Source organism: Plectropomus leopardus, chromosome 20 (genome assembly GCF_026936395.1).
Source record: "Plectropomus leopardus strain MGB_pleo_1.0 chromosome 20, ASM2693639v1, whole genome shotgun sequence".
NCBI classification, from domain to species: domain Eukaryota; kingdom Metazoa; phylum Chordata; class Actinopteri; order Perciformes; family Serranidae; genus Plectropomus; species Plectropomus leopardus.
This window is the reverse complement of record NC_142195.1, coordinates 24,455,487-24,478,587: the sequence shown is the minus strand read 5'-3', so window position 1 is coordinate 24,478,587 and position 23,101 is coordinate 24,455,487. Positions and strand designations below refer to the sequence as shown.

The 23,101-nt window shown below is 37.9% G+C and overlaps 1 protein-coding gene across 2 annotated transcripts in view; it reads left to right on the top strand.

The window, feature by feature from the left end:
- whrna (whirlin a) overlaps window positions 1–23,101 on the top strand; it is a 181,527-nt gene that overhangs the window by 90,506 nt on the left and 67,920 nt on the right. For both annotated transcript variants that reach the window (XM_088071000.1, XM_088070999.1), the window contains one exon: window positions 4,075–4,200. In XM_088071000.1, coding sequence (XP_087927126.1) covers window positions 4,075–4,200 — 126 coding nt within the window. The remainder of the gene's footprint in view (window positions 1–4,074; window positions 4,201–23,101) is intronic.

Here is a 23,101-nt window from a genome sequence, read left to right as displayed (position 1 = left end):
ATTTGGTTGCTTTAAAAAAATGGAAATCAGGCAGTGAGCAACTTGGCAAGAGATACCCCACAAATCACAATAAACTGGGAAAATGTTAAAAGAAAATGACCTGAAAATAAGTTAAAAATGAGTGTGTTTTTTAAAAGGAGAGAGAAAATAATTTTGGGAAAATATCAAAAAAAAATTTAACTTTAACTTTTAACTAATAACTTTTAGAATGAGGCTATGTGTTTAAAATTATTCATTTTTTGTCTTTTTTTGCATCTTTTCCTTGCTTTGATTTTTTTGTTTTGTTTTGTGTGTTTATTTTTTAATTTCAGGCTTGTTTTTCTGACTAATGTTTTATAATGGGGTAAATAAAGTTGCTGTCTATGTATTTATTTATATATAAGTCCTGCAGTTCCTTTAAAATATATACATACATGGTGACAAGCTATGTATAAACATTTGAAAATTTGTAGCACACACACTCACACGTATGAAAAAATAGTTAAATAAGAACACAAACAACAACAATAAATAAATAAATGAATACTCAGGAACATATTTTAGTAGTCTAGTGTGTTTAGCTACCACTACCAGGCACTAGCTGGACCAACTTCCTCATGTTACAGCTCAACAGCACACTTAAATTTGTTTCTGGAAACATCTGAGGCGAGAAATAGGCAATACAGTTACAGAATCGTGTTTCTTATTTGATCAGCGCAGCCTAGTTTGACGGCAGGTCACAGAGCGATTCATAAAATTGATGACTGCATTAAAGACTCCTCAGCTCTGATTGGTTTTTCCTTGACTGCTGATAATTGGATCGATACATTGACCCAGTTTGTTGGATCGTTACATCCCCTCTCATGGGCTGCAGTTCCTATAGGCAGTGCTAATTTCACTTATTATAATATGTGTAGTAGAATTCGTGAGTCCCCGATGCTGTGATTAAATGGGCTTGTTTGTCCAGAACAAAGGCTCCAAGAGCACTTCAGACTCCTTTCCTTACAAAACAGAGACACCCGACCACCGGGACTCCTTTCAGACAGAAAGAGCATATTGAAGTGATTCCATGATAACAGATGATGCCAGAGAACACTGTGAGCCCTAAAAGCTGCGTTGTGCTGCCAATAAAAGAAGGATGAGCATGGTAATTAAAACCATGTCCTGCATAAATGTCATGGAGAGCATGAATGCTTCCATATTCCCGCTGAGCAAAGGTGGCTGGCTCACTTCCAGTAAGCAGACAGTTGTTATTAAAAAAGAACGGCTGCCATATGCTTCGAATAAAAGTAAGATTTCTGAGCCAGATGCCAAACCGACACCGGCGGGAAAATAACAGAGATGAAACTGACATTGTTTAATAAAGATATTTGCATATGTGTTATCTTGTAGTTGCCAAGGTGCTTCTGATTTTCGCTTTTCAATCTTGGCAAGAGACAGCTACATGAGGACCAAACCAAGTAATCAAGGGACTCATTGTGATGAAGGAAAATGTATAATTAAAAGTTTGTTACAACAGAAGTTCTTTCACTGGACATTGTAAACTTTAATGTGGTCTCTTTGCTTTAAAACTAAATGTGTTTTGAAAATGTTGAGTTAATCCGGGGAAAGACAGAAGAATCAAAGTTTTTAAAACATTATCTGTGTAATACACTCTTTTTCAGTTATGTTAAGGCTGAGTAGGCTTGACCAACTGTTAATGTTCAAAGCTTTATCTGTATCTTTGCAGATGAAAACGCGTCAAATCTCAACATGTGAAAAAGTATAGACATTCCTGAAATTAAAATTTTAAAAGGTGTGGTTTAGGTAGTCATGGGATCCAGGGTTCCTGTGGATCCACAAAAAAAGTCTTAAAAGGTACTGAATTCATCAGTCTGCCTTAATTGTTGTCAAAATGTTCTAAATTAAGCTTTCAAAGAACATTTCAAAAATGCTAAAACATGCAGTAGTATTTTTATGAAACCTTTTTTTCTGGAAAGTTTTCCCGCATATATGTCAGAAAAAGTTCTCCCTTACCTGAGGTAATTCATGTTGGTTCATGTCTTGCACCGTAGACATAAGGGCTGGGCAATTAATTGCATTTTGTTTTCCATTACGATTTTGGCTTCCCTCGTTTTTTAAAATAAGATAATTGAGATGAAATGATTTTGTGCCGCATGATGAGTCCAATGTTGTTCTGTTTTGTATTTTATTTTGTTTTGTTTTGAAACTTTGGTATCTCATTTTGGATCTAGATTATGTGTGCAGCGTGTGTGAGTGTGGAGTTAAACAGCAGTGCGACGTGTGAAAAGTTGAGGCTGTTTGTCAGTGAATTAATGCAACAATTCCTCAAGAATCAAGACAAGCTCCTGTCTCTTACTTGCCACCTGCTGATTAAAGTGAGGGGATCATGTTAAATCATCGTTAAATAATCAGAATTTCAATATTAATCAAAGTAATTGTAATTATTCTTTTTGCCATAATGGAGCAGCCCTAATAGACATCCCTATTTTATTAAAAGGCCATATTGAACAGCGGTGAAGTACTTCTTTTAGTAAACATTTGGAAATCATCAGCATGTAACTTTGTGTGCCAGGAACAAAGATGGCTCTGACATTAGAAGATTACTGAATTAAGTGAGCTAAAGGCTCAAGGGCCAAAGCAAATAGCTGCAGAGTTAAGGGACGGCGTTGATGAGATGACCCACAGGCACCAAACAAAGAGCAGATTATACCTGATGGAGTCTCTGCCGGTGGGTTAGAATAAAGCAGTTTTATCCGACAAATGAACCCTTCATTAAACCCTGTAGCCTGTGGAACTAAAGCAAATAGGCCTACCTTAGTCTTTCATAGATCAAGGCAGAGCACAGCAGCTGGGAGGTAAATATATACAATATATATGGTTATATCTTTTTGTGCCAAGTGTAGTTCCTATAGTTCTACATCCTGCTTATCAGACCCACTGATGGGGAGATGTGGCAGGTCTGCTTTACTGTGAAACATATCACATTTTGCTGTGAAAAAATATGTTAAATTTGTGCAGAGTGGACATTGTCTTTAATCTGTGCAGGTTCATGACTTTATCTAATATAGAGCTCAACATTAATGACTGCCATGTTGTCATTGGCAGCTATTTTGACTCATTATTGGCCTTTGGTTTCAATCAGTAGTAACAACTTTTTAGCATATTAAACAACAAAAAATGCACCACAAAATAATGAATTTGTTTAGTTAAATATCGCGTGCATACATAAGAATCTGAGACAATAATAATAAGAGACAATGATGAAGCAAATGTTTCAGTGTGGGGTTAAAAGTTCGACTAACCCGTCAACATCACAAATTAATGTGCAAATTTGTTCAGCAAGACAAACAACCAGATGATGGTTAAATTTGCAGAGAATATTGAAATTGAAGAAGAAGAAGTCAGAGATTTCTGACTTTCTTCTTTTTAAAAAAGTACCTAATTGATTTATTGCTGCAGATCTAGTATCTACATAATTAATTATAATACTTAAAATCAAGAGGGTTGTTTAAATAGTTTGAACAGAAAACAAATAAAGTAATTCTGCTCAAATAGAGGGCTTTCTATTTTTAATACAGTACAAGATGAAATAACTAGTTAAATGGTTATTTAGTTAAAGTCATTTTGTTGTCATGTATGTCCACCCTGCACCTGTATATTTAACTGAACTGCCGCAGATGTATCTTGAAGTCATCCAGTATTTCTTGTTTGAGGATTACAATTATTACGGTTGGTTGGTTATTTGAATTCAAACAGTGTCAGATGTTGTCCTCTTTGTTTATCAGGGGGATTGACACGGACGAGCCTTGTAAACAAATTGATTGACCAATTCAAACAAGCCATTCCTCCGATCCGAACAGATTCAGCCTCCTCATTAATGTCTCTTAAGTCCTAAGTAGCTCCTGAAGTCTTTTCTGCTGGCTCAGAGCGAGCTGTCATTTCTTCTATGCATTGTGTTTCACAGTGTGAACACACTGTGGTTGAGTCTGGCAGCCTGTCAAGCAATGCCATTGAAACTGCAAAATGCCATTTTAAATTTTTAGATATTTAACTCCTACTTATGTTATCTCTTTTTCTGTCTGTCTTGAATAGGTCAACTTGGTTTTGGATGACGGCCGGTCTCTGGGTCTCATGATCCGAGGTGGAGCAGAATATGCTCTGGGTATTTACATCACCGGAGTGGACCAGGGATCAGCAGCAGAGTGTGGAGGACTCAAGGTATCACTTCAATCTATCTTTAACTCGCTGTCACACACACACACACACACACACACACACACACACACACACTGTCTTGCACGCACTGTCTCACACAGGCTTGCTTGCAGGGGAATGCACACAATAGCTCTCTCTATATTTAGCCTTCCTTTTCTAAGGCCTTTTGGCATGCTGCTCTTCACAGTTTTGGTGCCAAAAGCATGTATGGAATATCAACATACGAGTCAGAAAAATGGTGAAATATGTCCATCAGAGTTTCCACAGAGTTCAATATTTTTAAATGTCTGTTGTCTGACTTGAAGGCCAAAGGTAATCTAGCAAATATTTGAATTTGGAAAACCTACCTTAGAAGGACATGTTCATATCTACAGAGGGAGCAGGTCCTGGTTTACAGAGATCGCCATGTGTCTGCAGGGCCATTGGCGTTAGCAGCCCCTACACGACAAGATTGTTTAAAAAAAAACAGTTGTTTTTTTTTTTAACAGGAACCTCCTTTATTTTGTGTTTTTACTGGTTTAAATTACCAAAAAAGTTGTGTTTTTTCTTCTTTTTTTTAGCTAGGAAGACAGCTCACTTCTGGTAAAATCCTCCTGAATGTCAGTCAATAAGTTGGCACACATTAGCAGGTGCTGGGCTAAAGGCCCATCTGTGATGTGCCACATGGCATTGGAGAAACACTAATTTGTAACGTGATACTGGTTCATTCAGTGTTTTTACCAGGTTTAATCACCTGATTTGTTTGTTTTGAAGAGGAAGAGACCTGTGCAAACCCCAAATCAATGAACAGTAAATTAATTCTAACCAGTAGAAGTTTGGGCTTGTGTGCAATCTGTAATCCCGCCTCTAAATTCCCTAAAACTTAAATACTGTTTTCTTTAACTTTCTATCAAACAGCTAATCAATTATTCTGCTTATTAGTTTAAGCTCTATACAGAAACAACCTGTAGTACTTTTTGAACAAAGGAATACCAAGTTATTAGCAATAAGACAGGGATTTTAGCTGATTCACGATGCACACCTACATTGTTTTCAGAAAGTGGTACCTTCTCTAGTTACTGTTATTTTCAGTTTTATTTTAAAAATCATTGTTTCCTGAGAGAGAAGACTTTCCTTTCACCTGCTGTCCTTACAGGGATGTCAGAGCAGAAGGTCAGGTATTGAGCAGCTGGTGGGGATTTAATGTGGGACATTAAAAGTGCAGAAAAGCCATGAGGGATCTGGCTGTATCAGCACAAGGCCCGTCTGTGGTTAGAACTGTCTAACCGGTGACTCATCGTCTGTTTGCCCTGTCCAGGATACGGGCATCTGTGACCAGTTGCACATGACGATACAGGAAAAGTTATTACAATATGCCACTTTATTTAAAAATTGGAGTTACTTCCTACTATTCTCCACCATGCTGCTACTCCCCTTCGCCTTCACCATATGGGCTGTCAAAAATAATTGCTTTAAGGTGTTTGGACAAATTAGAAAGTAACATAATGTTGTTTAGACACAATGCGCTGTGACAATACTATCTTTAATTTGGGCATCAAGTCCCAAAAACTAAACAGTGGTGCACTGAAACAGCTAAGACTTGTGCATGTAAAACCTTGAAGATTTTTAGCATTTGGTGGTATTGTTTCTGAGAGGAGCCAGTTGGCGATGAGGAAATGAATGATTGAATGGATGAATGATTTTCAAAACATCAGAAATGAGGTGGGGAGATATTTGCAAGATTTTTTTTTATTATTGCAAAATAACAGAGTGTATCTTTCAATAACAAGTAATTTCAGTGTCCTTCAGAACCTCTGCACTCAAAAATGTTCTTTCGCTGCTGTTTGTTATCATTATAAGGACTATAGCAAAGACAATAGTTGCTGTTATACTTAATGCTGGGTAGCATTTGTGGGTTTTGGATTAATTTGATTGGCTAGGATCAATTTACACCAATTTGACACGTTTTAACAACAGCAAGCTTGAGTAAAAGAGAGTGAGAATGCAGCCACTTCAGGACGCAAGCATATGTAACGCAGAGCTGCCGTTGCACAGTCATCATGCGTTGGACTTGTTCAGATGAGTTAGCCGTCAATCTGTTTATCGGTGTTAAATTAGACTCCAGTCTGCGGTGTAGCTCATACACTTCACTGATAAACCAAAGAATTGAAGAGTGGCATTAGGCCACATTATAAAAGAAAGATTTTGCATCACTCCTCCAAAACTGGCCTCCAGAGACCTGAGTGGAAACACCAAAAATTGCATAAAATGTCAAAAGTTCAGTAGTGAAATGAGAAGTACATTTATTAGCATTTTCTTTTGCCCATTATTAAAACAAAATTGGGTAATTTGGACCTGACTTCTCTCTCTGTCCTTCTCAATTCAATTTTCAGTTCAATTCAAAGTGCTTTTTTGGCATGTAACCTCCAAGAAAAAAGATCCCAAAGCATAAAAATCCCATGAAGTTAGAGGCACTGTCATAGATATCAATTGTAAACAACAAACAAATTAATAAAACTCAGGGAGTAGAGTAATAAATTAGAAGACAGTGTGTGAGCTGTGAGGAGATGAACTCCAGCTGTTGCGTGTTGTTGTTTTGGTTGTCTCTTAGGCTGTGACATGCACTTATGTCATATTTTGCTGCTTCCATGGCGCTGACACTGTTTTCTCCAAGTAGATGTTGCATTTTAGTCTGGTCAGAGGGTGTGTCAAAACCTTGGAGTTTACATGTATTTTTTGTAAAGATACTCTGCCAAACCTTAGTAACCTCTTGTTGTCTGATACATTATATAAAAGCTATTACAAAATCACATATCCTCATGTACAAATGACCTACAAGTGGCACTGTACAGCAGCAGTAATTGCAGTTACTTTATGTTCTCTCTATAAAAACTGGACTCTCTCCAGGCGTCTGTATGGCACATCTGATGTACCGTCGCTTGTTTCAAAATGTAGGGTGGATGCACCATATCAGACATAAATAAGGTACACACACTGCTCTTTTTACTTTCAGGTGGCAAAGTATGCATCCTTGGAGTGCTTGGTCTTTGTTGATTTGCTTACATATGTGTGTTTGTCACGCTGACATGGCAACAGGGGGAGAGCGAGGATGGACGTCTCCTCCCCTGAGCCCTTCATCTCATGTCTGTTAGTGATGAGCCTGTCAACCAGCCAATTACACAGACACCTATTAGAGGGCCCACACACACAGGCACACACACACTCAGCATAGCATTTTGATGTGGAGTGTTGTTAGCAGCAAGAAAGGTGTCTTATTAAAAAAGAGAGCAAAGGAGAAGCAGGAGGAAGAAAAGGCTTTAATATCTCATGATATGACATGAGCGCTTCTCGTTTTTTCATGTTTCTGCCCCCCTCCAGTTCTGCTCTTTATTTCATATGTATGAATTACTTAACGCTGGCTCTTGTGCTGTGATGTGCATTTTAAAGAATGTGTTTTGGAAAGTGTCAAGCCGGAGTTTTCAGAGCTCGAACAGCTTCTCTTTTTTTGTGCCCCTTTTGTCTGTGTCGGTGCCTTGCAGCTTTGGAGTGGAATTTCATCATTTTGGAAATACTGGAATGAATACAAGGCAGTAGAGCTCCCAGTGCAAGCAAGCACATTCACATTTGAGTCCAGGGTTGAGTGAAAGAAACAGATATCTAAATAAAGCACATTTTCCTGCCTGTTGCGAAGGTTTTCATCCCTTTTGTTGATATAAAGTGATGCTCCAGCAGACACCAGGCTTTACCTGCAGGGCCAAATGCTTCAGCAGAGTTTGGGGAAGGTCGAGAAAGAGACAGAGGGCACAGCCGAAGACAATCTCACACATTCAGGCACAGACACAGCTTGCACACACACACACTCTAGGGTAAAAGTAGTTGAGACACATTAAAATGAAACCTAAGGTCATGGTATTTAAGACTCTGAGCTGAGCCGGTCATTAAAATGGCTGAGTAACATACCTGTGGATTACATCATATCTCCAAGGAGCTAATTATTCTATACAGCCCTCCCTGTTGACACCAACAGCATGGTCACTGGTGTTTCCGGCATTGTTGGTGCGCAAGGCAAGGTCATTAAAATATGTGGCCTGTAAACAATGCCAGTTATGATATTTAGAAAATGTGCTGGAATTTTCAGTGGATTAGCATCCAAGTATCCATTACTGAAACAAACTCTAGCTTGCTACTAATGAAAACTGAAAACTTGCTTTTGTTAAAGGTATAGTTTGGATGTTGTGAAGTGGGTTTGGATGAGGTACTGATTCATAGCCAGTACGTTATCATGCACAGTTTAGTTGAGTCACGGTTATAGCTCGATTAAGCCATTTAATTTGACCACTGCCCTTGTCCCAGTACTTCACCAAACGGCGGAGTTGCTGGGTTACCGCAGCCTTCATCCACTGTTGTGGAAGGTCAAACACCTCTCTCAAAGATTTTGGCCGGATGCAAAAAAACCCCAGAAATTTAAACTTGTTCCAAAAACTTCAAATTGAGAAAGGCAGCAGTAGATTACCAACTTAAGTGAGCTAAAATTACATTTTGGTTTTTTTTGTAATGGAGTTTGGTGGCTTTGTAAAGAGTGTAGAAAGGGAACCGAAACCATTTTCAGCTTCACTGTCAGAAAGAGCTGTCCGCAGAAGGGGAAAGTAATTTTCAATAAAACGTACACTTATTCTGTTATTGATTATTTATAGGTGTGACTCAGGTAGCTGATAAATTTGGTGGTGGCCCTCCTGCCTGCTTCTCCAAACTGGCAGTGTACCAACTTACATATGCTTTATGTAATACGCCAACTATGGATAAGTACCTCATACACCCCGACATGTAAAAGATCTAAAACTAATTTATAGTTTGTGATCCACATTAACAGACTTTAACTTTTTGCACTAGGTCCTCTGCCTCTTGGGCATCGTTTTTGTTTTGGACACATAACGTGAACGTTACTTATGTTGACTGATATTTTTCCGCCCCAAAAATGTACATATAATAAACAGTATATTATTGCACTGAAATTGAGTTTTGAATTGGTAAAGGCGCTCATTGAGTCACAGCAGGAACAGTTCTGAAATGGGTTTTTTCTGCATTCCTGAAGGTGAAGAGCATTTTTGAGGTCTTCAGGCCCCTCAGCCAATATGAATGAAATAGTGCACTTCCATATTTGCTTTTAGAAGGAACGCCGGGGTGATGCACTCTGCATCCACTAGAGATTTGTATTCAAAAATAGAGCAGCCTTGTGTATGGGCTGAGATGGAGTATGCATGTAATCTAGTGGCCTTGCTTTCACTTCTCAAAAAGCTAATAAAACACCTTTACTTAAGCTGTCTTTGGACACAATTTTTCCAAGTTCAGTCTACACAACTTTTTGTAACATTTCTTTAAAATAAAGTAAAACAAACATGTAGGGACATGCAATGAAGTTTCAGTCTTGAAATAAAGCAGTGCGTTTGTCTTGTTACTGAAATAGTTCATGGAGAATCACAAAAAACCTGTTTAACCAGCTGTGTTATAAAAAAACAACGACATTTTAAGAAAGCGTGTAAAACATTAAAATGATGTTAATGTTGATTTATCCATGCCTTGTTGTCAGTGTTTCCACATTTGTGCTGGCAAATGGCAGCACTGTTAACATTTGGATGATGAGCCTCCCGCTGCCTCCAGAGACCAGAGTTGAGCTCCCAGCAGGGAGGCAGCTGCACTGCTCTCAGATTAGACACATCGTCTCCTGAAAGGACACACGATTTTGCATAACAGGGCGATCCATAGTGTTTGATCAGCTTAAACTGCATGTACAGAAGGATCTCTGCCTGGACGTGCCTGTTAACAGCTGTCTTTAACGACTTCCTGAACGTCAGCCTAATGCTGCAGCACCAAAGTCTGGTTTAGGCCGACCCTCATCAGACAGAAAGCATTTTACCTTGGGGGATGAATAAGAGAATTTGTACTTTTACCAAAGAAAATTGTGGTAGACTCAGGTGGTCCTCACAGGCTGCTTCCCAGAGCAAGCACAGATGTAAAAAGAAATTTCAGTATTTTTTAACCTTGTGAATATATTAAAAATGTACCAAATTAGAACTTTATAGACACTTTTTGTCACAACAAGCAAGGACATTTAGAAAAAAATGCAGTACTCCATCTCATGAGGCTCTGGGATGTCTGGATGTGATCCACTGAGCAAACCAAAAAATTGGTACCATGATGAGTCATAATAATAATAATAATGAAAAAGACATTTGATTTGATGAGAAGCTGAGAGCAAGTGCTGGAACAATTAGTCATTGAACTGATTAATCTCTCAACAGAAAACTGATTGCCAACAGCATTAATAATCAGTGAAATATTTAAAAAAAATATTAAGAAAAAATTCAAAATATCAAATGACTCTAGCTTCTCAAATGAAAGAATTCACTAATGCCTTGTTTAATATATAATTGTGATTTCAATAACTTTGGGTTATGAGCTTGATATTTTTATGTGTCCATACCTCCTATTCTTGTGAATGCGATACCTCCAAAACGCCATGAGAAAATATCCACAAATTTGTCAACTGTCATATGCATATGAGTCTGGACAGACATGGATTTAAATTATAGCAGCAACTTGACTGGTTTGCAGAAGCATACTTTCACAAAGAGGTAATTCAAGTATATTTTGTTTTATAGACTAAGCAATAAACCTAAAACATTTTCTTTAATCAATAATGAGAACAATAGGAAGTTGTAGCCTTACTAAAAACATCCGTCTACAGAAACTACACCTCTGCTTAATATGAATCCATTCTCTCTTGTGTAGTTTTGTTTTCAGGTACAGTACAATGACACCTCTGAAGTTGGAGGGCTGTCTTTGTCAAAGTTGGCAGACCCAGCAGTCATGTACCTGCACAGGTTGCACATGACAATCTAAGCTGCTGTTAAACTTGTCTTTGACCCTGGTGAAACATTTTATTCCAAACATGGCCTTGTACAGTTGGACATCTAATGGTTATGCAACACCATATGCCCGTTTGTGAGACAGTAAATGATGCAGGAGGCGGCACACAGGTGTTGGCATCTGTATTACCCTCACTTAGCTTAGCTTTATTGGTAAGTGTTAAAGTGGCTTTTAACCATAAATTTATTTTGACTCTTTTTTAAACTGATTTTAAACACTGCTGTGTCCTGTAAGTTAGAAAAAAATCAGATTTAATATCGTGCAGACTTGGGTTGCAGATTATAAGCACTTTACTGAATTGATTCTTGGTAAAATTAATGATCAATTAATTGATTAATTGTTATTTTAAAAAAGAGCATAAAAAATGTGCTAATTGCAAACAGTACCAAATACAGTATCGCATATACTGCATTGCATAGCCTATTGATTGATCAATTAAATTTCACATGTTCGATTAAATTGTATCAGCCAATTAATTATTTGTCAATTAATTATCCACCTACTGAAGGAACACCCAACCCTAATTATGCCTCTCTGTTTTAGCTGACTCAGTTTTCTATTAAATAAGGTTTTAAAACACTGAGTGAAAACAAAAGGATGGGCTGTAAAATTGGACTTAAACGTGTTTTTAGTTAGTTTGGAGGTAACTGAATAATTTATTGTCTTGGAGGCATCATTGAGAAAAACTCAGAACAAGATTGCCTGGGAAGAGTGAAAGTAAAGAGAGGCTAGTTTAGTCTGTTGTGTGTGTGACTGCAAACTGTTCTGTTTATCTTAATGGGCATGAGATGGCACTGCTGATGTTGTTCATCAGCGTCCTCACTGTGAAACTCTATCTCTACCGATAAATTCAGAGCTGTGCTGTGCACTTTCTTTGCGCTGAAGGGATGTTGATGTTGATGCAGTTTAGCAGATAACTGTGTGGGTTAAGCTTTGTGTGGCTTCTTGTTTCCTGGTGGTAAACGAGTAGTAAAGGCCAGTAATGCCAGGCCGGGGCCGGTGATCCTGATGTGGGAGTTACATGAATATTCTGCCCACTCTGTTCAGCTTTGGCTGCAGACTGCAGCAGCACCTGTGACTTGTAGACAGATCTTTTCCATGTTGTCTGGAGAGGCTCTGCACAGGATGCAAGGATGCAGTCACTGAAATTTATTACACTGATATATACATACACACACACACGCACACACACACACATAAATATATATATAATTTCTGGACTTTAAGGTTATGGGTTCTTTTTTCTTCCTCTTCTTTTAAATTGCTCGTGGCCTTCTTTCTATGTTTTCAAAGAAATCTTGCCAATTTGGTCAGATCTCTAGAGGTTAATTTACATTTTGTTTTACCTACCCTTTTTTCACAGAATGTTATTACAATATTAAAGTAGAATAATGTCTCAACTATGTCTTATCAACAGCACACCATAAGTCCAGCAATTTTTACACTGTGTTTATGAATCCAATTACCAATTATATGATTCACTGACTGGGAGAGAGGCCCACTTATATAGCTCTTTCCTATCTGATTCGTCTTCGTTATCTTGTAAGAGAGTAATTCAGCACTGTAATTATCAGCGGGATCAAGGTGAACCAGGACTTTGACATTATAATTACCACAGAATCAATAAATGTGATCTGTTCACCTCCAGTGTAGGCCATGTTTTCCTGTTCTAATTCACCTTTTTCTAATCTCAAAAAGAGCCGAGCAGCTGAATCTGAATTTTAGTGCCATTTTTGTGATAACTCACAGGGACTCATTGTGAGTCCCAAACAGTGTCATAAACATCCTCAGGGCACAGACTCATGCAAGCTAAAGACGCCTCCGATTGTCAGTGCTCAGCAGGAGAAGACGCTACCTCATCATTGTCCACGACGCTGGTGCTTACGCCTCAGCTCCTTACCCGGCAGCAGTCTGTCCTCGCTGTCTGTCCTCGCTGTCTGTGTCTCTATGCAGGTTTTGACTATGATGGATGGCTTATATCGCTCGCGGGGTTCTATAATCATCACACCACCAAGATGTCACTTCCTCACCTCTCAGTCTTGGAGAAAATGAAAGCTCAGCTGTGTAAATGTTACTACATCTCGTTGCTCTCCTGCTGCCTCTTATTTTGACAAAAAGCCTTGTAAACCTTTGTTGTGACGTTTTGGCAAGCATGTAGCATTAATGTGGCTCTGCGGCGGGCGAGAAGGGTGTTGATAAAAACAATTGCTAAAAATGACAAAATTAACCCTTTGAGAGGCTTGGTTTTATTTCTGTTTAGAGAAAACATGGAAAGAAGGCTACAAGCAATGAAAAAATAAATGACCCAAAAATGAGTAAGAAATTACTGAAAGGTAAAAGAAAATTATGTGAAAAATTGTAATGACAAGGAAAAAAGAAAGAAAAAGTTAAAAATCAACAAAAAAAGCAATGACCTGAAAAGAGTGCTTACAAAATTATAATAATTCTGTAACACAATTTCAAATATGTAATTATAATAATAATAAATGGGCCTATAGTTTTTCATTAGTTTTTTCTTTTTCCCCCAGACATTTTTCCCTAGCTATTTTAAAAAGTATAAAAAAATTACCAGAAAATTATTTAAAACAATGACCAAATAAAAACAAAACAAATCAAAAAACAACTGCAAGAAATAATTCTGTAACCATTTAAATTAAAGATAGTTTTTCCCTATTTTTTTTTTCTTTTTCCCTAGTTGTTTTTACCTAGCGTTTCAAAAAAATACTTTTTTAAATCTACACATTTCTTGCAATTTGTGGAACTTATTACCAAGCTGCTCACTTCTTTTGAGTATAATTTTGTGTAAGTTTGGGTGATAACAGGCAATTTTGTCCAGTCACAAAAATCGTCCATATTGCACCTCAGCCCACTCACTGCAATCTAACAGAGGAGAAAGGTCAGTACTGCCCAGTGCCCTTCTGTTGACATCTGCCTGGTTCGGTTTAATTTAATTAAAGCCGAGGAGGAAAGGTCATGCCCACTGTGATGTTAACACATGAAGGTAACCAGAGAGGCAGCTGGACACTATTTCAATTCAGCAAGATGCGATTAACAGCTTCTTTTTCCTAATATAAGTTCATGAAGCGTTCAGTAAACTCATAATTAATGACATTTAGCTGAAGTCTGCACGCTATGATAAATGTGTTCATTGTCACTTTATTCTTCTTTTCCCCCGTTATTAAAATCTTAATACACACATATAAACAGTGTGTACACATGGACCATGTCTAACTGAATAAAGAGAGTGCCAAACACGGAGATGGATTAAGGCCAAGTATTTTCAATTTGCACAGAGGTGATTTTCCATCCTCTCTGATGATAAAGCAATCCTGCTGAAAGAGCACAAAACAAATCAGGACAAAAAAAGAGGCACTTGGCGAGCAACAAGGTTCAGATTTGTATGTGTGTGTGTTTGTCTCTAGCCAGAAAATATAGCTTAAACCACCTTGTTCTATCCATCTAGACAATGAAAAAGCATTATTGCAGCATAATGCATTTTAACAGTGTTTTGGTTGCTGACATTGTATAAATTCTGTCCTTGTGTGACCTGAAAAAGTCAACTTTTCCGCAGATTGTCTGAATTTTTTGCCAAAATAATAAGGATGTTGAAATTAATTATATCAGTTACGCATATTTTTGATTTCAATAGCTCGACACCCATTTACTAATAACTAACCAGTTAATTTGAAAAGAAGGAAAAAAGAGAAAAAAAGGTTATCTCTGGGGGGTTTAACAATGCTAAAAAGGGTTTGTAGCTCAAAACTGAGCCATTTAATCACTGGGGAAACCTGGTGAGAGAGAGAAGGTTGAGCCTAATGTGTCAATAGCTACTCTGTTGGGTCAATTCTGTGCCACTAGCAATAATCATGAATAAGTGACACAGCTAACTAGCTCTACTAGACCCTAAGACCCTAAGTCATCTTAAGAGTAGCAAAATTAACCTATAAACTGACATGCATAACAAGTCAAAAATAAAACATCCCTATCTGAGATGAAGCTGAAACCTTATGTCCTCTTAAAATTAATAATCAAATGATTATGAAAAGTCAAACCCAAGAGACACAATGCTTGGAGTTCCTCAGGGTTTTATATTAGGTCCCATTTTCTTCTTTTAAATTCTTTCTTTTGGCCACATATAGCATAGTCCATATAATCAGAGTATCATGTACTTCACTCACAATAACACAATGTACCTACCCAAAATTCAAAAAGTCTTATTGGAAAAGCTTTGATGATATTTCGTGTTTGATGTTGGAGTAGTTTAAAAAAACAAAACAAAATCAGGCAAACATGTACTAAGACCACTTAGTGATTCAAAACCAACCTTGAACTCATTCAGCTAATAAAAGGAGACTGAAGAATTATCTTTGATCATATTTGAAGCTGACCAGCCTTTGATGTTAAAGAGAGTTGTTCAGTTTTCTTTTACTCAGTCAAACAGCATTTTCCAAACATAGCCAGCATGTTAAGCCACTGAAAGGGTCAGCAGAAGATTCAGTTCAATTCACTTTACTTCCAGTTCATAGAAAAGATAAAAGGGAATAAAATCAAATCTAAAATAGCAACTTCTGGGCTGTCGAGGTGGCTCTGCTATAATAGGTTTGAAATTGACCTGGATCCTTTTGTTGCTTTGATACATTTCCTGTTGCCTATCCTTTCCGCCTCTTTTCACAGTGAGCAGTCTAATATAGCGGAAATACCATATTCTTTAAAAGAGCATTTCTCTGTAAATGTCATTGAATGTCTCCAACATAAAGCATCCCCAGATCATTTCGGGTGAATCTGAACTGAGGCATCCATGTACTCTTCAGTGAGGAAATGTATCAGAGCTGCATATCTAAGCTCCCAGGGTAATCCAATTTTAAAATTACAGGGATAAAATGAAAAGTAACACAATGTTGAATAATGTGAAAACATTAAATACTACTCTACAGGGTAATATTTTATCCCTCCATCCTCTCCCATGTATGGCTATTCAGAATGAATAACTATTTTTATCCTTCTGGAAAATCATGTATGTTTCGTGTTCCTCTAAGCTTGACGCTTACATTGGTGTTCAATAGGGTTACACAGTATGCAAAAAAAAAATCATATTGTGATTATTTTTGACAGATATTACAATTGAGATATGAGCCGTGATTTTGGGAATGGTACTTCAACTATTTCATTTTTTCTGGAAAAAATGTAAAAATCAATATAATGTGATTTTTGGGGTGTGTATCAGAGAAGCATGTCTCTTGCATGCAGAAACATTTTGAGGCTGGGGCATCTCTGTAGCAACACAATGCTTGGTTTATAATGTTATGATGTGACACATTTTACCTCTATAAAAAGAAAATTGCAGCACCTGTGATTTGGATATTGTGCTTGGCCATACTGCGATTTTGAAAAAAAATTAGATTATTTGTGCAGCCATAGTTTTCAAAAAGTTGCAAAATCTTAAGATGCTTTCTAAACTTTTAAGTCGACAATTTTTTTTTTTTTTTTTGGCCACATGGGGGAAGTGGAAAGAATTTATAAACACGACATTGACGTATATCATCTGTTAGTTGATATGATGAACATGTTAGCAACCCACTCCCTTTTTATGCATCCAGCAGTTACAAAGCATTCATTTCATCATTTATTTGGAGCAAAGATTTATATTTCTGCTGGTGGGTGCTCAAACCCGAGCACACATCAACTAGAAACATAAGAACGGGAGCAGAAGGGTCAGGAGGCCACATCAGTACGGCTCTGTGCACGCGACAGACAGCTCTGTCCATGGTGCTGAAATTTTAGCGACCCTTTCCATGACACTTCTTCTGGCCCGCCACAAACAAAATAGTTCTCAATCAATTTATTACCAACGATACACACTATGAAATGCACTGAAAAGTAATAATCAGTGCCAAACATGGTGTAAAAGGCTACTTAAAGCCGTTATACACGCACAGCAACCATACAAGCACACAGTAAAGTTCAATCAGTTAACCATCAACACGTAGTAGACCCGCACAGCTGCTAAACAAAATGGATTTGTTTTTCACTCACCATAGCTGAAGGGGCACTGATCGAGCCACTGTGAGACGTGGGAGTCAATCTGTAATGGTAACATTACCCACTGTTTTGCTGTTTTCAATCACAAATTTGTCCATTTGTTGTTCAGCAGAAGCAAAATCAAAGGTCAAGGTCATCTGCCAAAGGTGCTTTGGTTCTGTGGTGTGATTGGCTAGTCAGTGGGGCGGGACTAAGTGGAGCAAAGCCTACACATTGGCAGTTAATGTGACATTGCTTTCAAATGGTGACAACTGTAAGGAATCAGCACCTATGATTTGGAGTTGGAGTTGTGTTCTCCCTACCTGATGTCTTATATTACTTTCTTTGAGCTCTTTTTAGTCTCTGCCGACTTCTGAGGGAAATATTTGGCTCTGTAGCTGTTAGATGCTCCACTGTGTCCACCAGCTAGTGTTTGCCTGCTGTTTGGTGCTGAGCAGATAGTGTACAGTGAATTTTGGGATCTTTTTCACTGATACAGCTGCCTGCTGCGTCTGAAAACAATGGTTTGAGAGCAGTGAGAGTGAGCTAAAACAGTAAAGTTGAGGACCAACACAACATGTAAACCTTTAATAGTTTGGCATTTTTAAATAATAAACCACAACGTTTACAATTTATGCAGTAAATGACATGACTGAGAACTGGTAAGAACCTGAGATAGAAAGTGCTGCTAACTGACATAAACTGTAAAGTATAAATAGGATAAAGGTTATAGGTTGTCAGAGTCGACAGTTGAAACTGCACATCCCATGCTGTGATTTCTATTCTTATTTTACCATACAGGCCAAAAGGCCATCATCCAATCATATCTTTCTCAGTAGCTCTCGATTTTGTGAATACACGCCTGGCTCTTTGATTATAGGAGGCTGAAGGTGATGCACAAAGAAAACACTGTAATGTGCAACTGACTTTGAGGTTTTGAACAAATGTGTATAATCTCCTCTAGCACAGAAAATGGAAGACAGCTTCTCAGAGATGCACTGGCGTCTCTCTGTGTGTGTGTGTGTCTGTGTGTCTGTGTGTGTGTGTGTCTGTGTGTGTGTCTGTGTGTGTGTGTGTCTGTGTGTGTGTGTGTGTGTGTGTGTGTGTGTGTGTGTGTGAGTGAGAGAGAGAGAGAGAGAGAGAGAGAGAGAGAGCAACATCATCAATTTGTTGAGCTCCAACTCTTTCACATAATGTTTTACTGCAGTTTCACACAACCACACTACATTTTAGTCCACAGCGTTGGTTTACCGCATGGAAGTTGGTCACCTTAACTAAATATTAATAATTAGTTTAAAGTACACCAATACCTGGAGCGCTGACCTTCGCAGATTCAGCATCTCTTTGTTGTGTTATTTGCTGTGATCGCAGAATAGTGATAAAACACGGTGTGGAGGAATCTCTGCAATGTTATCGCTGATAAAGGGATTACCTCCGTAATTTGTTTTTACAGTCAATGAGTAGAGAAGGAAACAAAGAGAAAATGTGTTAACAGCATAATACTGAAGAGGAAAACATCTTCTAACAGGATTTGTTGGAAATCACATGTCAAATAGCTGCTGATAAGGACAACTTAGACTAAAGTAACGTAGCCAAAGTAGAAGAGGAAAAGGGATTTATTGTCCCTTGAGGGGAACTTTTCTCCACTCTGTGCAGGAGACATCAAAACAGGATTTAACAGACATAGACAGAAATATAGAAATGCAGGAGAACAAACAGCAGCATCAGTGTAAAACATTCAGATAGTGCAAACATTCACAGTTTAAGTATTACCCAAAGGCGTTTTAAGCTTTCGTACCATTTAATTGAAGGTTAAAAGAAATAGGGCTAAAACTTAATTTTATTAATTATTAACATAGTCAATATAAAACAGAGCCAGGTTGCATCCATGGTCATTTTATTATTACACTGCCATTAATATGAGTCATCCCAAACATGAATAATATAGTAGTAATACATCTAGTGCAGACTTATATTTAAAAAAAACAAAAGCAAGCAGGCATCGTGCACAGGGCTGTACCACAAGAGACATTAGTGTCGTATGTTGAATTTTACATTTTTTTTGTTTGTTTGTTCATTCATATGAAGGTGGGTCTCTTTTAATATGGCTAGATTGTAGTGGTTTTAAGTAATCTTATAGCAATACTTTAGAAATATTCTTTAAAGGCGGAGGTAGGCGGCAGTGATTGATCACGTTCAGATGTTAAATGATACACTGAACGCATCATTTGACTGATTTTTAGAACCTGAAGCAGAAAGTTAACAGAATACTGGTTTCCTTTAACAATTAGCTGACATTAACTAAAAACTATGTGAAACAATACAAAAGACATTTGCTTGTAATGTCCTTTGGTTTGTACCTATACCTGAAAAAACTGTTTCTAAGCTGATATTCACACTACAAAAGATGCCGATCCCACCAGTTGATATTTAAAATATATCGATGTCCCATGTTTCTGTTGTACATCCAGGCTTCAGGTTCTCGTACAGTAAAAACAACCTCTGCTCACATGTATCTGCTCTGTCAAGTGGAAATGGGCTTCACATTAGACTATTTCTGGCTGCACAGCTGGAAAGCACTTTAAAGGCAAAGCAAGCCATTTATTTCTACTTATTATAGATATGTGACTGTGCCCACACCAGTGGAAAAACCCTGCTGTGCTGGGAGAAAAGAGGCGACGGTGCCTTGTTTCTGGCTTTAATAAACATGAGATTCAAATACAAATGCACCGACTGTGGACCACACAGACAACTGAAAAGTGTGATTGGTACCCAGAGGCCCATTGATCAAAGTCTGGTGTGTTGACAGGCACCTGGGCTTCCTCATTTTCCCAAATCGCCAGGGAATACTGAGGAATATATAACAACTGCTGCTCTTCACATAGAAACCATGCTGTTTTGCCCAATCTCTGCTTTTTCTCCTCTTCTTTTTTCTCTCTTCTTCATACTATTGCTGTTTACAGTATTTTATTCTTTTTTGTTTAGTTCTTAGTAGTTACACTCAACAAAAAGCATATTTAACCTTGTGAGGCAGCTTTTTTGTAGTGGGATTTTGTTGAATTACATTTCATAGTTTTTAGACTTAACAAATACAGAAAGAAAAGTGGAAAGAAATCAGCTAAAAAAAGCAAAGTGAGACTATGATTTCACATACACTGTTGAATCAGTATGTGATGTCATTGGCCACTAACAACCAGTCCAGCTACCAGAAGGCGCTGTGGGCATAGTATGCTCCTGCAAACCATGGGTACATTACGTTTAAACTTTTAATATGTAGCATATCAACGTCAAAAGTCATTAAGGGTTGGAGGTGATGGTGGATGTCGTGACACCTCAGCGAGACGGCTGCCCAGCTGCAGACCACCGTTCAAGACTAACAAACTAAAAAGGTTGTTGTTTGTTGACCCTCCACAGCATTTCCACCAGTGCTTGTGGCACCACACCTGACTGTTTTTTACCAATACATTGTAGCATTTGAACATGGGTAAATTTTTACAGATTATGGGCATGTTTAGTGGCACATTTCAGGATTACCAAGCTGAGTTTGTGGCACTGTACCTGGGAGCTTTTAGCGGCTCATTGTGGCATTTACTGGCGGTGTTTGTGGCACTGAACTGGCTCTTTTTTTACAGAATGAGAGTGTGTTTAGCAGCACATTGTGGAATTTCCCAGGAGCATTTTTTAGCAGGTGTTTTTTTGCTGAAGGTCTTCTTCACTGACATGTTGCAGTATTTCTTAGTGGTGACTTTAGCACCAAATCTGGGTGTTTTTGTCATTATTTACCTTCGGCATTTGTGGCACTTAATCTAGGTGTTTTTTAACTCACTTGTCCTTGCAGCTTTCAAGCAGCTTTTGTGCCACCAAACATGGATGTTTTAGGCCAAAACTTCATCTTCTCCTAACCATTGCCAAGTTTCTGTGTAACCACACCTTCACCACAGCATTGTTGAGAAAAGTCTCAAAATATCTGCTAGAAAATAATGAACAAATGTCCAATTAATGAAATGTAAAAAGAAATTCTGGCATTTGGGTTGCTAATAACATAGACTTTTTCATATACCTAGGTTGATATTCCTGCTTTGAACACACAGTGTAAATTTGGCTTCTCATTCCTAGAGAAGTGTAGGAGAAGGATTGGGCACCTTTAACGGACAAACATGGGTAGTTTTATAGATGTATTGAATGTGAACGTTTTATTGTTATGTTCATAAAAATGTGGAATCTGGGAGTTTTACACAAACACTTTACCCCTTTATATTTTCTCAACTACACACTCTTACACACACCTGCCCTGAGTGGTGTGAACGCACATTCAGATGTTCTGTCACATTAAGAGTAAGGCTAAGGGAGCGAGGATGAATACAGCCCATCTGTTTCTCTGTGATGTGGCTCCTGCAGCATTCTCCCCACATTATCAATCGCCCCACTGAGCCAAACGCTAGTAATTGTATCATATCTGTTGGCACAGACTACAAAGTCGCAGCAACTGCTCTGTCAGACAAATGGGACAGAGACAAATGGAAAAAGCCCCATGGATTTTAAAAAAGGTGCATTTTACAAATGCAAACTGCACATTTTCCATGGAAGTGACTTTCGGTAACTGTTCTGTGATGGTTATGTTTGCCAGCTGAGCAGCAATATACACACTCATCTCACACGGCTATATACAATAAAACAGATGCTTACTCTATTCCATTTCTCTCCTCTGTGTTTGTTTTTAATGTTTTTGGGCAGCGCACACGTACAGTAACACACGTTTTTATGTTAATCTCAGAGGAAACATTTATTTAAAGTACGCACAAGATTCTCATTGCAGTCATAACACAAACCTGCCATTTAAAAATGCTTTCATTTCAGCCTTATTCACTGCCACATACCTGTTTTTTAAATTCACTGAACTTGTTTTATTCTTATGCGTATTTTTCATAAAACAAGTAAAGAAATTTTGCTACAGTGTTTACACTAATGACAAGATGGTCAAGGCAAAAATCAAACATGGACAAAGATGGCTCTGTACACTTAGATACTGTGCAAGTTTAATGATTTGATGATTAAAGGAAGTTTTAAGTTACAACACCCATTAAGAAAAATGATCTCACAGCATAACATTGAATTATGCTGCATTCACTTTCTCCTTGGACGGCCCCGTTTCCTGAGTTGGGAGGCCATTCTTCCGTCTTTGTCGTGTTTAAGAGCTTTTAGTTGTTATGTGGAAATATCATGGACACTTCAAAGAGTTTTAGGGGATGCACCTATACATCCCCTAAAACGAAAATACTGCTTTACCTGAATAAATAAATAGCTTTTTGACCTAATCTAGGTCACTGTGCATGTACAGCATCTAACAGTTACAACCAAATACCCTATTACACGAAACATGTGAGCAAAGTATTGACATGAAACAGTTTACCATCAACCGAGCAAAATCGCCATTTTTCTGCATATATCATAGCAACTTCTTGCCAACTTTCTCAGTTTTTGTTCCAACTTGAGGGGGTTTCCACATGATTTTTCCCAGTTGGGAACTTTTCTGATACTACGACACCTTTTAAATGCAGAGTCAATTCACGATAAGTTGTCACTAAATTCCTGAGTTGTTGTTTCCCCTTGTTGGGGTCGTGACCTGAATTATTCCAGTAGGGCACTAATTTTTCCAATTTTTTTAACATCACATAAATGCAGGGTCAAATAGGTCTCCTGTGCTTTGTCATGCAAGTGTACATGGGTAATGTAGTGCCCTTGTAGTTTCTAAGCTCCACAATAAATGCTGAAAATGCATTATGAAATAAAAAGTACACAAAAACCTTATAACTTCTCATTTGATTGTGATATTGGTACATTATTTGTGATTTGCAGATAAACCTGACATCACCTGTTTCCTACAACCCAATTTAAACCATGTAGAAAAGCACAGACAAAAACACAAACGCAGAAATCTCCCAATAACCAGAATTTAGAGAAAGTATCCATGTTGAGCTCC